This window comes from Cardiocondyla obscurior, linkage group LG01 (assembly GCF_019399895.1).
Source record: "Cardiocondyla obscurior isolate alpha-2009 linkage group LG01, Cobs3.1, whole genome shotgun sequence".
In the NCBI taxonomy this organism is placed as follows: Eukaryota; Metazoa; Arthropoda; class Insecta; order Hymenoptera; family Formicidae; genus Cardiocondyla; species Cardiocondyla obscurior.
Genome location: NC_091864.1, coordinates 12,554,681 through 12,568,055, shown reverse-complemented (window position 1 = coordinate 12,568,055; position 13,375 = coordinate 12,554,681). Strand labels below are relative to the sequence as shown.

General features: G+C 32.9%; 4 protein-coding genes across 7 annotated transcripts; 1 reads left to right on the top strand and 3 right to left on the bottom strand.

Moving 5' to 3' along the window:
* Window positions 1-11: 11 nt before the first annotated feature.
* On the bottom strand, window positions 12-2,133 carry Rpn10 (regulatory particle non-ATPase 10). The gene is made up of 6 exons (XM_070658278.1): window positions 2,055-2,133; window positions 1,651-1,791; window positions 1,445-1,556; window positions 996-1,370; window positions 630-915; window positions 12-492 (listed from the first exon to the last, which is right to left on the bottom strand). Exons 1-6 carry the CDS (start codon window positions 2,078-2,080, stop codon window positions 287-289), a joined length of 1,146 nt encoding a protein of 381 aa, XP_070514379.1. The 5' UTR covers window positions 2,081-2,133; the 3' UTR covers window positions 12-286.
* Window positions 2,134-2,436: 303 nt separating this feature from the next.
* Window positions 2,437-4,863, bottom strand: LOC139103551 (uncharacterized). Its single transcript, XM_070658352.1, has 3 exons — window positions 3,947-4,863; window positions 3,421-3,574; window positions 2,437-3,334 (listed from the first exon to the last, which is right to left on the bottom strand). The coding sequence occupies exons 1-3, from the start codon at window positions 4,094-4,096 to the stop codon at window positions 2,688-2,690; spliced, it is 951 nt and encodes a 316-aa protein (XP_070514453.1). The 5' UTR covers window positions 4,097-4,863; the 3' UTR covers window positions 2,437-2,687.
* Window positions 3,975-7,867, top strand: LOC139103536 (SRR1-like protein). 3 transcript variants are annotated; one of them, XM_070658321.1, is made up of 5 exons: window positions 3,975-4,085; window positions 5,078-5,116; window positions 6,549-6,807; window positions 6,920-7,605; window positions 7,702-7,867. In XM_070658321.1, exons 2-5 carry the CDS (start codon window positions 5,086-5,088, stop codon window positions 7,716-7,718), a joined length of 993 nt encoding a protein of 330 aa, XP_070514422.1. In that variant the 5' UTR covers window positions 3,975-4,085; window positions 5,078-5,085; the 3' UTR covers window positions 7,719-7,867. The 3 variants fall into 3 exon arrangements, with proteins under 3 accessions (XP_070514422.1, XP_070514432.1, XP_070514441.1); XM_070658331.1 differs by lacking the exon at window positions 5,078-5,116 and having other exon boundaries at window positions 3,991-4,085; XM_070658340.1 differs by lacking the exons at window positions 3,975-4,085; window positions 5,078-5,116 and adding an exon at window positions 6,060-6,283.
* A 301-nt stretch (window positions 7,868-8,168) lies between these two features.
* LOC139103505 (short/branched chain specific acyl-CoA dehydrogenase, mitochondrial) lies at window positions 8,169-13,019 on the bottom strand. Of its 2 annotated transcripts, XM_070658264.1 has the most exons (10): window positions 12,753-13,019; window positions 11,532-12,273; window positions 11,343-11,457; window positions 11,095-11,195; window positions 9,643-9,849; window positions 9,384-9,554; window positions 9,188-9,313; window positions 8,915-9,097; window positions 8,702-8,837; window positions 8,169-8,623 (listed from the first exon to the last, which is right to left on the bottom strand). In XM_070658264.1, the coding sequence occupies exons 2-10, from the start codon at window positions 11,532-11,534 to the stop codon at window positions 8,448-8,450; spliced, it is 1,218 nt and encodes a 405-aa protein (XP_070514365.1). In that variant the 5' UTR covers window positions 11,535-12,273; window positions 12,753-13,019; the 3' UTR covers window positions 8,169-8,447. The 2 variants fall into 2 exon arrangements, with proteins under 2 accessions (XP_070514365.1, XP_070514355.1); XM_070658254.1 differs by lacking the exon at window positions 11,532-12,273 and having other exon boundaries at window positions 12,753-13,017.
* Window positions 13,020-13,375: the final 356 nt, after the last annotated feature.

Here is a 13,375-nt window from a genome sequence, read left to right as displayed (position 1 = left end):
GCCTAAGAGAGTGAAGCTTTTAAAAACGTATATTTGAATAGTACAATATGATATACCACAGTATATTTTAATTACTTGACCATTCCAGATTACGGTGCTATCAAAAATGCCAATCGAGATGACTCGAATTGCGTATACACGGCACACGCAAAACCAAGTTAGGCAGTTCCGATAAATTTATAGAGTATATTTCATAAGCAAGATAGAATAGCTACAATATCATACACAATAATGGAAAATGTTAATTTTAGCGGTAAATGTAAATACAAATGTACTAAGAAGTCCTTTATTTCTTTTCTTTATCTTTCTCCTTTTCTTTTTCCTTATCTTTGTTTTGTTGCAGTGATCCAACGGCTTGACGTACGGCTTCAGAATGCGGATCCACGCCTGGCAAGTTTTCCAGAACCGATTGCAGAAAAGCAGGATCAGACATGACGGCTGCGTAATCTTCTTCCACGTCCATCGCTTCTTCCTTTTGCGATTCCAATTCCTCTATAAAATAGCAGATATTTATTAAACAAAGTTATTGGTATAATATTGTAAGTATATACAGAGTGTTTAAAATAAAAGTTTTAAGACAAACTTTTATTTCGAACACTCTGTATATAATATATATATTGAAGGCTTACGCTGATCTTGCATAGACATTTGCATAGCGAAAGCGATTTGTTCCTCTTCTGTCATGTTAGTAAAATCTGGTACGTTGCCTCTGCATGGAGCAGTGGTGTCACTGGTGGCAGTAGAGTCGTCTGCTCCTTCAAGAGACATAGCAAGAGCACGTTTCAGCATAGCTTCTTCATTAGGAGCTTCTTTTATAGTTTCTGGTTGTTTATTTGCAGCAGTCTCGTTCGCCTGCGCGCGACGAGCCTCATCTTCCTGACGTTGTCGTTGCTCCTCCATAGAGACGCGTAGAGCCTATTAAAAATCATATGGCAAAGATTAAAAAATTCTTATGACATGCAAAAAGTTAACAATAAAACTTTTAAGTTTCTGACCAATGCGAGCTCAGGATCTTCGTTTGGATCAACGCCAAACTCAAATGCAGCACCACTCATGCCAGCTGCACCCATACCATCTTCACCTTGAATTATGGGAGATGAGATCAGAGCATCTGACAAATGTGGACCCGGCGGAACAGTAACGAGATGACTACCGGTACCATCCTTGCCATTCAATGCATTAACAAAGGCAGTCAATACTTCGTTGTTGATACTTTCTTCTCCAAAACTTATAACATCAACGTTAACTTTCTCTTTTTTCAGGCGCTTTGCCAGCTTGACTAATTCTTTCTCGTCTATGTCTATTGGACTTCCAATGAATGCAACAATGCGCATTTTATGATTCTTGCCTTGTCGATGTTTCAATGCTAACTGTAAGTTTTATAATTCTTGAAATATACTTAATAGATTTAGCTATAAAAACGAAAATTAAAGAGTATACTCACATGGGCAATTCTAATGCCAGTAATAAGAGATAATTTTCCATTTGGTTGAACCTGATGGAGTTTGGACAGTATTCTGCCGACGTCACTTGTAAGAGTTGCCAATACTTCCACGCTAAAAAAACAAAAAAAATTCCATTTATCTTTCTCTTCTTACATATATTTTTACATTTATCACAATTAAGGATTTATGTTTAAATTCAACATACTTGGCGAGAGTTATAAGGCCAACGTTATTTTCAGGGTTTGAACGAGTCTTCGAATGGCACACCAAGTTCACGGCATCCTGCTGCGCTTGTAGCCGGGTAGGTACAAAATCCCCATTTCTCATATAATCGCTGTTATCGACGCTATAAAACATTGAAATCGCAAGGTTTTAGTTGTACATGATGGCAAACGAGAGCAAGCATTTCGAAGGAAATTCGTGTCCAAGATTGTGTTAACGTCATTGTCACTACGCTAACCTCAAAATTGTTAAACGTGGTTAAATATTTGAAGTTAAGTTACCGTAAAAGTTTCCCGCTTATAAAATGAATAAACCTCACAAATATATGAAAAATATTACGACAGATGATGTTAAAAATTGCAAATTTCCATAAAATATAAGACTCACCATATCATCGTACTTTCCAGCACCATGTTGGATGAATCGACTGGCCGACTAGCTCATTCAACGCGAGGAGGCGCGACGCGACTTTACCAATCAAATTTACATCGTTTCGCATTGCGCACGTATGTACGTATATATTTATTTAAAGAACAATTTGCAACCACAAGTATTCTTCCACAAAAATTCTATTAATTTAATTGGCAAATGATCAAATCAATAGACACAATTGTTTTAAATTATAACTTTGAAACTTTGCCAAAATTGTTTATCACAGTTTTATTTAATTATTTACAATTGCATTATTAATTTTATCCACTTACGTGTAGAATAAGGAATTTGGTCATTCGTGTCATTAAAAAGTTGGAATTAATAAATAGTAGAAATCTTAAATTTTAAATAATAGCTTTATTAATTATCTTAGCTAATATTAAAAATTTGTATTAAAATTTTTTTAAACAAATATATATATAAATAGTCTCTTACTCTATATTTTTTACAAAAATTGATCTCGTTTTGTCTTACTACAGAGATTTTTGCATTACATCTTCTGTCTGACTAAAATGATTAATTCAAGTAGTTTTTTTTAATAATAAATCTTATTTATTATATTAAAAAAAGCGGTCATTATTTTTCTGTCTAAGGCACGTTCGAATAGACGTTGTTGGACGAAAGTGTCGGCGAAGGTGGTGGCGTGTGATCGTAATTCAAAGAAAGCGTCGAGTATCTCGGCGCTTCGTCCATGAGAACGGCTTGCTCATACGTCGGCGGCAAGTCCTCGCTCAGCTGCAACGCGGCCAGTTTCCTCGCTTGTCTCGTGTCTTCTACGGCTCGCAATATAATCACAATCGGTGCCACTAGTAGCATGATGCCACCAACGACTACCAAAGCAATAGCCATCATCCCACCGTCGTCGAACTTCTCTTTATTTAGGGCCAACAAAAAACCGAATCGGTCATGTATGACTTTATCGTCGCTAGCATTTTCGCGTACCCTGGCTTGCGTAGTATTTTCGACAAAATCTTCTTCTTGTTCGTCTTCTTTCTCCGTTGAAATTGATTTCATGATCCCGGGATTCGAAATCGAAGTGGTATCTTCTTTCTCGAGAATTTCTCGTAAAACGTCTTTAATATTGAGGATATGCTTCTTGTTCCGAGCTACCCTCGAGATCTTGTTCATTATAACTTCGTTCTCGGAATAATCGTTGACACGCCGATCCTTTTCTATTAAATTATCTAGTTGCGAATTTGGCGTTCCACGAACAGTCGTTGTAATTTCAAGAACATCTGTAAAAAAAAAAACAGCGTGGTCAACGGCTGTTTCTTCGAAACGATCTCGAAGTTGTCTCTCAACTGTTTGCTCTTAATCTCACCCAATCTCGAAAGATTTTTATTATGCGGAGGCGATTTATTTTGATCAATCTCTGCGTTCTTATTGTTCGATTGTCGCTCAGTGAATGAATCATATTCACTAATTCCGTTGTGTTCTGTAAAACCGATAGATTCCAAACCGGTTGACGGATCCGTCTGTAAAAAAAAGTAGGAGACACGTCACGTATGCATGTGGACAATTTTATGTAAGCAGAGATAATTGCGATTACACAACGCAAATTATATATACATATGTAGGCTACTATTCATAATTATTCAAACGAGGGATATATTTACACGAATTTTAAAGCAAAATTATTAACACAAAAAAAAAAGATTTTATTAGAAGCAATTAACGTTGATTTTATTGTGTATTAAATTTATATTATTAAAATAATTTTTTAACTTTTTGGTTGTTTGCGTAATAAATATTAATAATTATTATTAATAAAGATTAGTAGTGATAATTATAAATATTTTTACAGGTGATTATTTATTTACGACGATTATATCTTCGCATTCAATTACCTCGGTGACATAACTGGTCTCCAAGATCCTCCTACGCAATGTAATAATGCCTCTATGAAGAAGAACGATGCCGACGGCGTTCCAGGTCGCCAGCTGTAATATAATGATCACTCTCGAGGCCCATCTGTTTGTTCTCGAGGTAAGGGACATTGTGTCAACATTACATCAATCGAATTCCGGTGGGCGAAATTAAAGCGGCGCGTGTCACTTTCGCACACCTGTTGGTTGTTAACTAAACATCATTTTCATTATATATTTGTGGTACGATAATTCAATGGCATGCGTGATATCTGTGCACATAAATGCCGCCGGAATTCAACAATTTCGTTTATTCGCATAAAGATTAAACACGTTAAGTCTGTTATCGTCTCTTTTGGCACGAATGTCGTTCTCGTAGTGTAAAAACATCCGTCAATTCTTTATTTGTCATTTCATAAACAAATCTCAGGCACAATGCGACGTTAATGCGCGAGATCCATGAATCCGTGAAGCACACAAGTCTGCTTCAAAACGGATATGATATATTATATATACTTGACTGTTTTAATGAAAAAGTGAATTTTATTTAGAACGTTGCTCAAAAATTTTTTTCACGAAGCCGACGTTTCAAAAGTGGACTCAACACGCGTAAAGGACCACTCTCGAGGACATTTCAATTCGAAACGCATTGAAGCGTGTCGGGAAAACTCGAAGTCACGTTTACGAACTCGATACCGTAGGAGTGCCGTAGAAAAGAGAGGAAAAAGAACGAAAATCTTTGCACAACTGTTACTGTATCGATTTACGATTATGGAGATAGATATATAAGTCGTCGTTCTCGGCACGGGTACGATTGCGACTTATTTGCTCAGTTATATGCGATGGGTCGTGGCGAGCCGCGAGGTAGTAACGAATGACTCATTTCCACTACCTCGCGCCGTCCCGTTAGACTGTATATACGTTTTCATATGAGACACAAATGAACGTGGACAAGCCGCTCAGCGACCCTGAACGACATAAAAAAAAAACTGATATCTTCGCGCATAAACGTCGTTAAGAAATACAATAGCCATATTATCTTACGAGATAGTTCGGTTATTGTTTCCTGCAACGAACAGATGTAAAATTTTGTTAATAAGAATTAGGTTTCAGACATCGCCATGCAGTTATATAGAAGCAGATTAATGCCAGGTCTGTTATATTTATTAAATAATGTTAATGCATAATTGTACGAAAGTTTTATATATATATATATATATATATATATATATATATATATATATATATATGTAAAAAGATAGAATCAATCGAAAGCATTTCGCAATCCACAATTTTAAGTCAATTCTTCTCATTTGCGCGCGCAATACGTCGTGTAACAAGGATTTCAACGACGAGCGATATCGTGGGCAGCATGAGTTTTTCATTGTAGTAACCACTCACTGAGAAGGCTCAGTGAGCTCTTACATCTGATTGGTAGATATTTTCCAATCTTAAAGAATTTTTCCATCAGGTATAAGAGCTTACTGAGCGGTTACGCTGTACCATTAGTTTGTGAGCATTTTTTTTTCTGCATTCATACCGAACACAACGTGTGAGATAAAAGTTAAAGGTTAGACTCAATTATACTTTTTTTTTCTTTTTCTTTTTTATAAAAATTTGTTAAATATATAAATTTTATTAAATTAATTTTTATATAAACCTATACAATTAACTAGAAATTATTTTAAACGAAGTCGTTTTTAAAAGCTGTGACGTTTTCATGTAGAGTGTCTTTGAATAATTAAAATAATCACGTTTACGGGGGTACGTAAAACACGTGGAATCTCATACCGTTTGCAATTATTTGTATTAATAGTCAAAATATAAATTAAAAAAATTATTTTTATTTTATAATACATTTTGACTGTTAATGCAAATAAAAAAAGGAAATGAAACAAAAGTTTCTTATAATAGTGACTCGTCTTCATATTCATTCTACTCCCGAGAACATGGCCATTTAATTACTATTGTGACATCTGCATACAATCCATTGGTCAAAAGGAGCAGTCGTACTTAATTTTTGTTTTAAATATTATTTATTTAGCAACGGTGAAACGCGAATCGAAATGTTAGTTAATTGTTACCTGTTTAACTTCTTTGTTTGCTTCAAGTATAACTTATTCTCCGTATTATTATATCATGTTTGTTTCGCAATATTATCATCGACGATTTGTTAAATTTCTATTTTGCTTGGCAACGACTTTGGGACTTTAATATAATATTATTTCCATATCGAATTGATATTGTATCAAATGTGATCTCTCACTTGTGTTTCAATCTACAGAGTATTTAAATAAAAATATTAAATCGTAAAACTGGGTAAGAAATTATAATTAATGACGAAAAGTTTTGTACAATTTTGTAAAATTTGTAATTATTATTAGGAAAAAATTAAAATATTTAGATGTAAGAGCGACAGGGAAGTTGCGCGTAAGCGAGCATGCATTTTCCTTGTCGCTCTTACGCGATGACATTTTAATTTTTTTCTCAATAATGATTGAGAATTTTACAAAATGGTTTAAGACCTTTTTCTTTGTCTCGACAAACTCTACCCATTTCTAAAATTGTTTCTATTGTGTCGCAGGTATACCTGTATATTGTAAGAACATTTGTAATCTGAGAGAAATATCTACACTAGAACAGTTCACTATGCAGTCGAGTACAGCTAATTCAGTCGTGAGTACTAGGTCAGCGAGCCTCATGTTAGCAAAGGACGACTTCGTTGTAGTGACGCGTCGCAAGAGACGTGGTAAATATAATACGAACAATTATAACAAAAACGACACGAGTATGCCCGGCTTAAATCAAGATTACAACTGGATCGATCCGGAACGTCTTTTATGGTAAGCTGCGTTGTAATTACATTTTATTATTATGACTTAACCTAATTTCAATGTCTCTGGCACTTCGATAATTTTAATTTTTTTTTTTTTTTTTTTTTACGGCGATTTTCAGTAAATTAAAGACAATGGTACTTAACGTATGGAGTGAAACATTTACCATAGAAGTTTTTAAGCAACTGACGGAGTACCTGACCATCCTAGAGTCCAATGATATATCAAATATAGTCTGTTATGGGCTAGGACGGTTTTCACATAATATGGCATCGAGATATCAATTGGCATTTCTTCTGTGTCTAAAGAAACGATATGAGAAAGCTAGTATCTATATATATGATCCATTATTTAGTTCTGGCGAAATGCGAGTTTTGCGCTATTTAGGCCTAAGAGTTATAGAAACTAATGAAGAAGGCAAGCGCGTCATTGAAGAAAATGGCATAACTCTCATGTTCCTGCCACATTGTTCGCGACAACTGACGAATAATTTTCTCTATGCAAATTGGGGCAAGGGACTGAGCAATTGTATCCTGTTAGCCAACAGTCTTTCCTATATCAGCTACATGTGGATGAATTGGCAAGTTGAAAGATTTGGATACATTATGCGAATATTACCTTATGTTACAGAATGTCAAATACCAGAGTTTGAATTAGAAGATAAAGCTTTCAACGGGCTTAGTCTTCATATCTTTCCTAAACAAGAGTTGCTTAAGGTTCCTAACGAGATTTGGAATTTTAAAGAAGAACCAAAGTATTTAAGGGACGACCAAGAGTTGATCACAGTTGCAGAAAGCAATAATATAGGTAAAAATATTATAATTATCTTTTTTGGTTTTCATATAATTTTTTTAATTGTAGTGTAACATAAAACTTTTTTTAATAATGTAATTTTCTTTTTAGAACACAACAATGAATAGTAATATTAAAATTCTTCGCTCTCTTCTACAAGAATTGCGTCGAGTCTCGCATAATAAAACTACAAAAGACAACGCAATGTTACAATATATTATGGAACAAGCGCACACGCATAAAGAAACATCTGAAGTTTTATGTAAAGCACGAGAAGAATTGAAGAGTTTGGCAGAGATGTATCTTTGCTACTTGAAGTCTCAGCAGGCATGTAAGGAAATTCATAGACAATACTCTGGTAAAGGTGAACGTAGCATAAAAGAAACTGCCGATCTTGTGGGTTTTAAATTACCCCATGATCCAAAATAGAATGGACTAAAATGAAATTAATTAAAAAAGGAATAAAGTAGAAATTGATTATTAATATTAGTCGAACTATTGTAACTTTGTACTAGATTTATTTATAATTATACTATTTTTGAAAAATGATTCAAATGGTGGGTTTAATTAAATATTAGTTTTATGTTATGCAATTTTTATACATCACTTTTATTTATAGTAATTACTACAGTAAGTTTATTTTAAATTTATATTAGTATTAAAACATAATATATCACATCATTGAGCTTAAATCTTTTAAAGCGTCTCTTATTTTTTATGATAATCTAAATTATAAAAGTACAAAAATATATTTTTAAAACGAAAAAAAACATAAACTATCTTAAAAATAATTTTATGTTGTAATATATAAGTTAAATGTACGCTTTAGTTCTAAAAGTTAACGATGTGATAACAATTTACGAGTATTCTCTGCGTATACATTTTGCAATTGTTGATAGTTGCATATTACTTGTACCCTCGTAAATAGTACCAATTTTTGAATCTCTGAAATGTTTCTCTTGAGGAAAGTCTGTTGTAAATCCGACCCCTCCCATGAAATCTATACACTTTGCAGTAACACGTAGTGCAGTTTCTGTAAAAATAATGTAATATATTATCATTTCATTATATATAACTTTGAATTTATGAAACATTCTAGCAATTCACATACCGGAAGCAATTAATTTAGCCATAGCCGCTTCTTTCATAACATCTTTTTTTGCGTCTACTAATCTAGCCGCGTTATAAACCAGCAATCTGGCGCATTCTAATTCAGTTACTACTTGAGCTATTTGATGTTGCAGCGACTGAAAAAAGTACATATTTAACGTCTACTTTTTAGATCTTAAATATGTACGGGTATTTTTTTTTTTTCATTACATACTTGAAATGAAAAAATATCCTTTCCAAATTGCTTTCTTTCTAATGTGTACGGTATAGTTGCATCCAAACATCCTTGCGCTATACCGATCATTTGAGCTCCTATTCCCACTCTACCTTCATTTAGAAATCCTGCAGCATATTTATATCCGTGCCCAAACTGACCCAAAATATTACTTTCAGGTATCTAAAACAAGAAGCTGACTTGTAATAATGCATTCATATTTTAGAAAATTTTTTTAATATGTGACATTAATTTTTTATTTGTAATACCTACCCTGACATTATCAAAATGAATCATACAAGTTCCAGATGCCTTGATACCTAATTTTTCTTCAGGTTTAGCTACAGTCACACCAGGCGTTTCACGTTCCACGAAAAAAGTTGTAATACCACGATATCCCTGTTTAATTAAAAAATTTTACGTAATGGCTACTTTTTTTATTGTTTATATTATAAAAAAATTTTCTTACCGCAGAAGGATTTGCATTGGCAAAAACCAAGAAAACTCCTGCAATATCAGAATTCGAGATCCACATCTTTGTTCCATTTATTATATAATCATTGCCATCCTTTTTTGCTTCGGTCTTAAGAGAAAACGCATCGGATCCAGAACTAGGTTCCGTCAGGCAAAAGCTACCAGCCTAGAAGAATGTCATTACGATATATATTTTGTTTTATCTCATTTTTTATGCATCAATGTTTGCGTGATAAAACCGTGTATCAACTTACATAATTTTGTGCTAATTTGGGTAGATATTTCTGTTTCTGTTCTTCAGAAGCAACTTTTATGATCAGTGAGTTAACTAAAGTGTTATGGATATCAACAAGAGCGGCTACGGCTCCGTCAACTTTTGCGACTTCTTCGACAGTTAAAATCGTGCTCATAAAATTGCAACCTGCACCGCCGTATTCTGTTGGAACTTCGAGGCCCATCAGCTAAAATTGGTAAAGTTTCAAATATAGATAAACATTATACTTTATTATTATATTTATTTCTGAAGGAAGTTTTACGAATATATATATTATAGAACTATCTGGTGACGCAATATAATTCCTTTCATATATTTTATCGCATTATGACTGTGTCGGTCACACTCTAGGAGACTTGTTTTTCGTAAAACTACAATGAAAAAGACAGTGCCATGTTACAAATGTCTGGTAGAGCTTATTATTATTGGACATTTTATAAAATTCTAAAAAAATAATTTTTTTTTTTCAAGAATATAGTAAAAAATCCTTCAGGGTTGACGTTAAGAACTATTTACAAGTGTGCATTGTGTGCACGTATTATAAGAAATATATAAAGAAATTAGCTTTGTTGCATAAAAAATACAATTCTGATAAAGTACATTTTTGAGTTATAAGAGATTTACAGATATCTTTTATGAAAATAAGAAAATATCTTTACGTGTAACTTATCTTCAATATGCGCGTTCAAATGATGAAAGTATCTCTTGCGTGTGGGCGATAAAGAGCATTTTATTTTTAGACAGTTTGTAATGAAAGAATTTATCTCTTTTTTCCGACTTTTTAATTAAATACATGCAATTTAATTTTTACATGATTAATAGACCAAACATGTTGTCGCGATCTTGTCGGTCTTATCGTAATTTATGCAACAATTATGGTTAAATAAACGCAATTTTTATTAGAATTATTATAAATATAGGTATTGAGACTTGCCATTAACAGAGATTTTTATATTTAAGTATTTGCCAAAATCTGTTCATATACAACATATTTCTTTTTTTTATCAGTTTATGCCAATATGTTTTATGAATATAAATAAGGAACAAGTATTATCTATAGTAGTTCAATTCAAGGCTGATACGAGTGAATGTACAAATCAACCTTGGTCAATTTTGACAGTTTCTGTTTAAATTCTTATCAATACAAAATTGATAGCATCGTGACGTTAATTTTATTATCTACAATTACAAGTTTATTGACTTTTTTTAATCTTACTAATTAGAATACCGATTATTTTTGTTAGTTAACGTCGTTTAGTGGTTTCGCGCTAAATATTTTTGTGCACAGCTGGCAAGACCGGCTGTGTACACAAATTACTTTCAATCAGAATGATGAAACCCTGCTGTTTTAAATTTAATAAACATAAAATATTTATTGGGTTTGAAAACTTTAATAATTAATTTATAATTTAGGAGAATTGATCAAACTTACGCCATTTTCGAACAACGCTTTCAAAACATTGTCATCTATTTTGCCCTCTTTTTCCATCTTCCGTACAAGTGGAGCTATTTCTTCCTTGGCCAGTTTAGCGACTAAGAATATACGAAATTAAACAAGAAGAACGAAATAAATATATAATTTGAAATATGAAGATATACAGGAAGGTAAACAAGTTTTTTTAGATTGATTACGTATAACGAAATCTACTTGTCATTTAACTTTGACGAATTAACGCTTACCAGTGTCTTTCATCATCATCTCATCGTCTGTAAATTGCGTTAACGGGCCTGGATTATGATTGAATTTCGAAATGCATAAATGTACTTTTCGCGTTTGCGTCAGCCTCAGTGGTATCTACAAAATATAGAGAACAAAAATCATAACGATATCAAAATAACGTTCAAATGATTTCAAAACTCGTTTATCACCATTCTAACGTCAACTTGACATTATCATCTTGTTTGGCTAGAATACTTTGTCTTAAGTATTACGCGCTTTGTTTGCTCGTTGCATAGGAATGATATTGCTCAACCACATATTGAAGAATAGATATGTCTTTTCTGGACTTATGCTAAAGGCAAACATGTTTGTTGCGTGCAGAAAATTGACGGGTCTGGCCTACCAATTATTATGATAAATTATTTGACCTTAAAAATACGTCACGTTCAATTATATTAATTGGACATGTTTGACAAAGAAAATAAGGCTGATTCTATATATGAAATTATAACATTAAATATATATGTACGTATTATAATAGAACATAAACAGCGTATAAGTGCAGTATGTAGTATAAAAAAAAAAGATGTCTTTAATCTTGGTAGATACATTCTTTTATTACTAATTTTATCTTCAATTCGTCAATATATTGTACAGCCAAATATCTAATCTGATAAAATTTTAAATTACGAGAGGTGCAAATAAGGTACAAGAGCCGATAAAAAACAAACATAATTTGCAAGTATAGTCATAGATAAGCTGCATATGTCTCCTATTTTAAATTTACATAAAATACATTTATGAACACTTTAGTAATATGCTCTAGGAATAGTATATGATAAAGTTTGAATACAATATGTATTATAGGGTATAATAGGATACAACAGGATAATATATAATAGAAACGTTATGTCCACGTGATGACTTGTTTATAAATCCTCACAGAATGTTCTGTCGAAAAGGAAATACAAATTAATTCTTCAACGTTACACTATCTTAGACACTATACTTCTTTTTTCTTATGTCTCAGGATTTAATGTACTAATTAAAAAATTTTCTTTTATTTTTTAATTGATACGCCAAACATTAAGCAAAAAGAACAGTTAAGAAATATTAAAAAAAAAGTAGCAAGACAGTTTCAAAGAGTTCTAACATTTGAAAATCATACTGGGTTACTGTACTCCAGTGTGCCATTTGAGAATTAAATTTAAACCGTTAATCTCGAGTGTATAAATTTTATTAGATATTGTGTCGCAGATATCATTCATACAAAGCAAACGAAATCTCTCGGATTAAAACTTCAAATTTAATTATTTAAAAAAGTATAATAAAACGAAAAAATAGAAGAACTAATCTGTTGAATTTTTTTTTAGGCAACTGGACAATTCTAGTTTCAAGTTTGAGAAATGGATAGAGTTATGCTCACGTACATCACGAAGGACGGATCTGAGTATAGACGTAGTCATCCTCTTCGTAAGAATCGCTAAAGATATTGGAAACGAAAAGCGTGTGCTGGCGGTTCGCGGGCCGAGTTAATACTGAGCCAGGATGATTTGGTTGCGCGTCAAACTGGCCTCGTCGTTCATTGCCGGTCGTACGAAGTTGATCTGGATTGATTCCTTTCATGCGATTGAAACAGGTTGTTGCGTAATGAAGAAATAAGGAGTTAATCGCTGCGAGCTGCCCGCCTCCTTGGGGTATTTACTTCATTCGTTCCTCCCTCTCGTTCACTTGACGTGCCTACGTACTGTTTAACTGATTTTTATCAATTTCGACAAGTATTTACGTCAAATCGTTATCACCGAATTTTTTTTTCTTTTTTTTTTTTCAAAAACATGTAAGCATATATTCAATTTGTCCGGATTATGTAGCTGTCAGTAATCCTGATAACATTAGCATTTTCAAAGAATTATGATGATGAAACTAATCAGTTATCGGTGACGTTGAGTATTTTGTGAATGATAATCTAAAGTTTTTTTTTTCTCTTAATTGTATATGCAGTTTAATGATTAGATTTAAAGTGGATTTATCATTAAATAGATCGGAGAGTCAA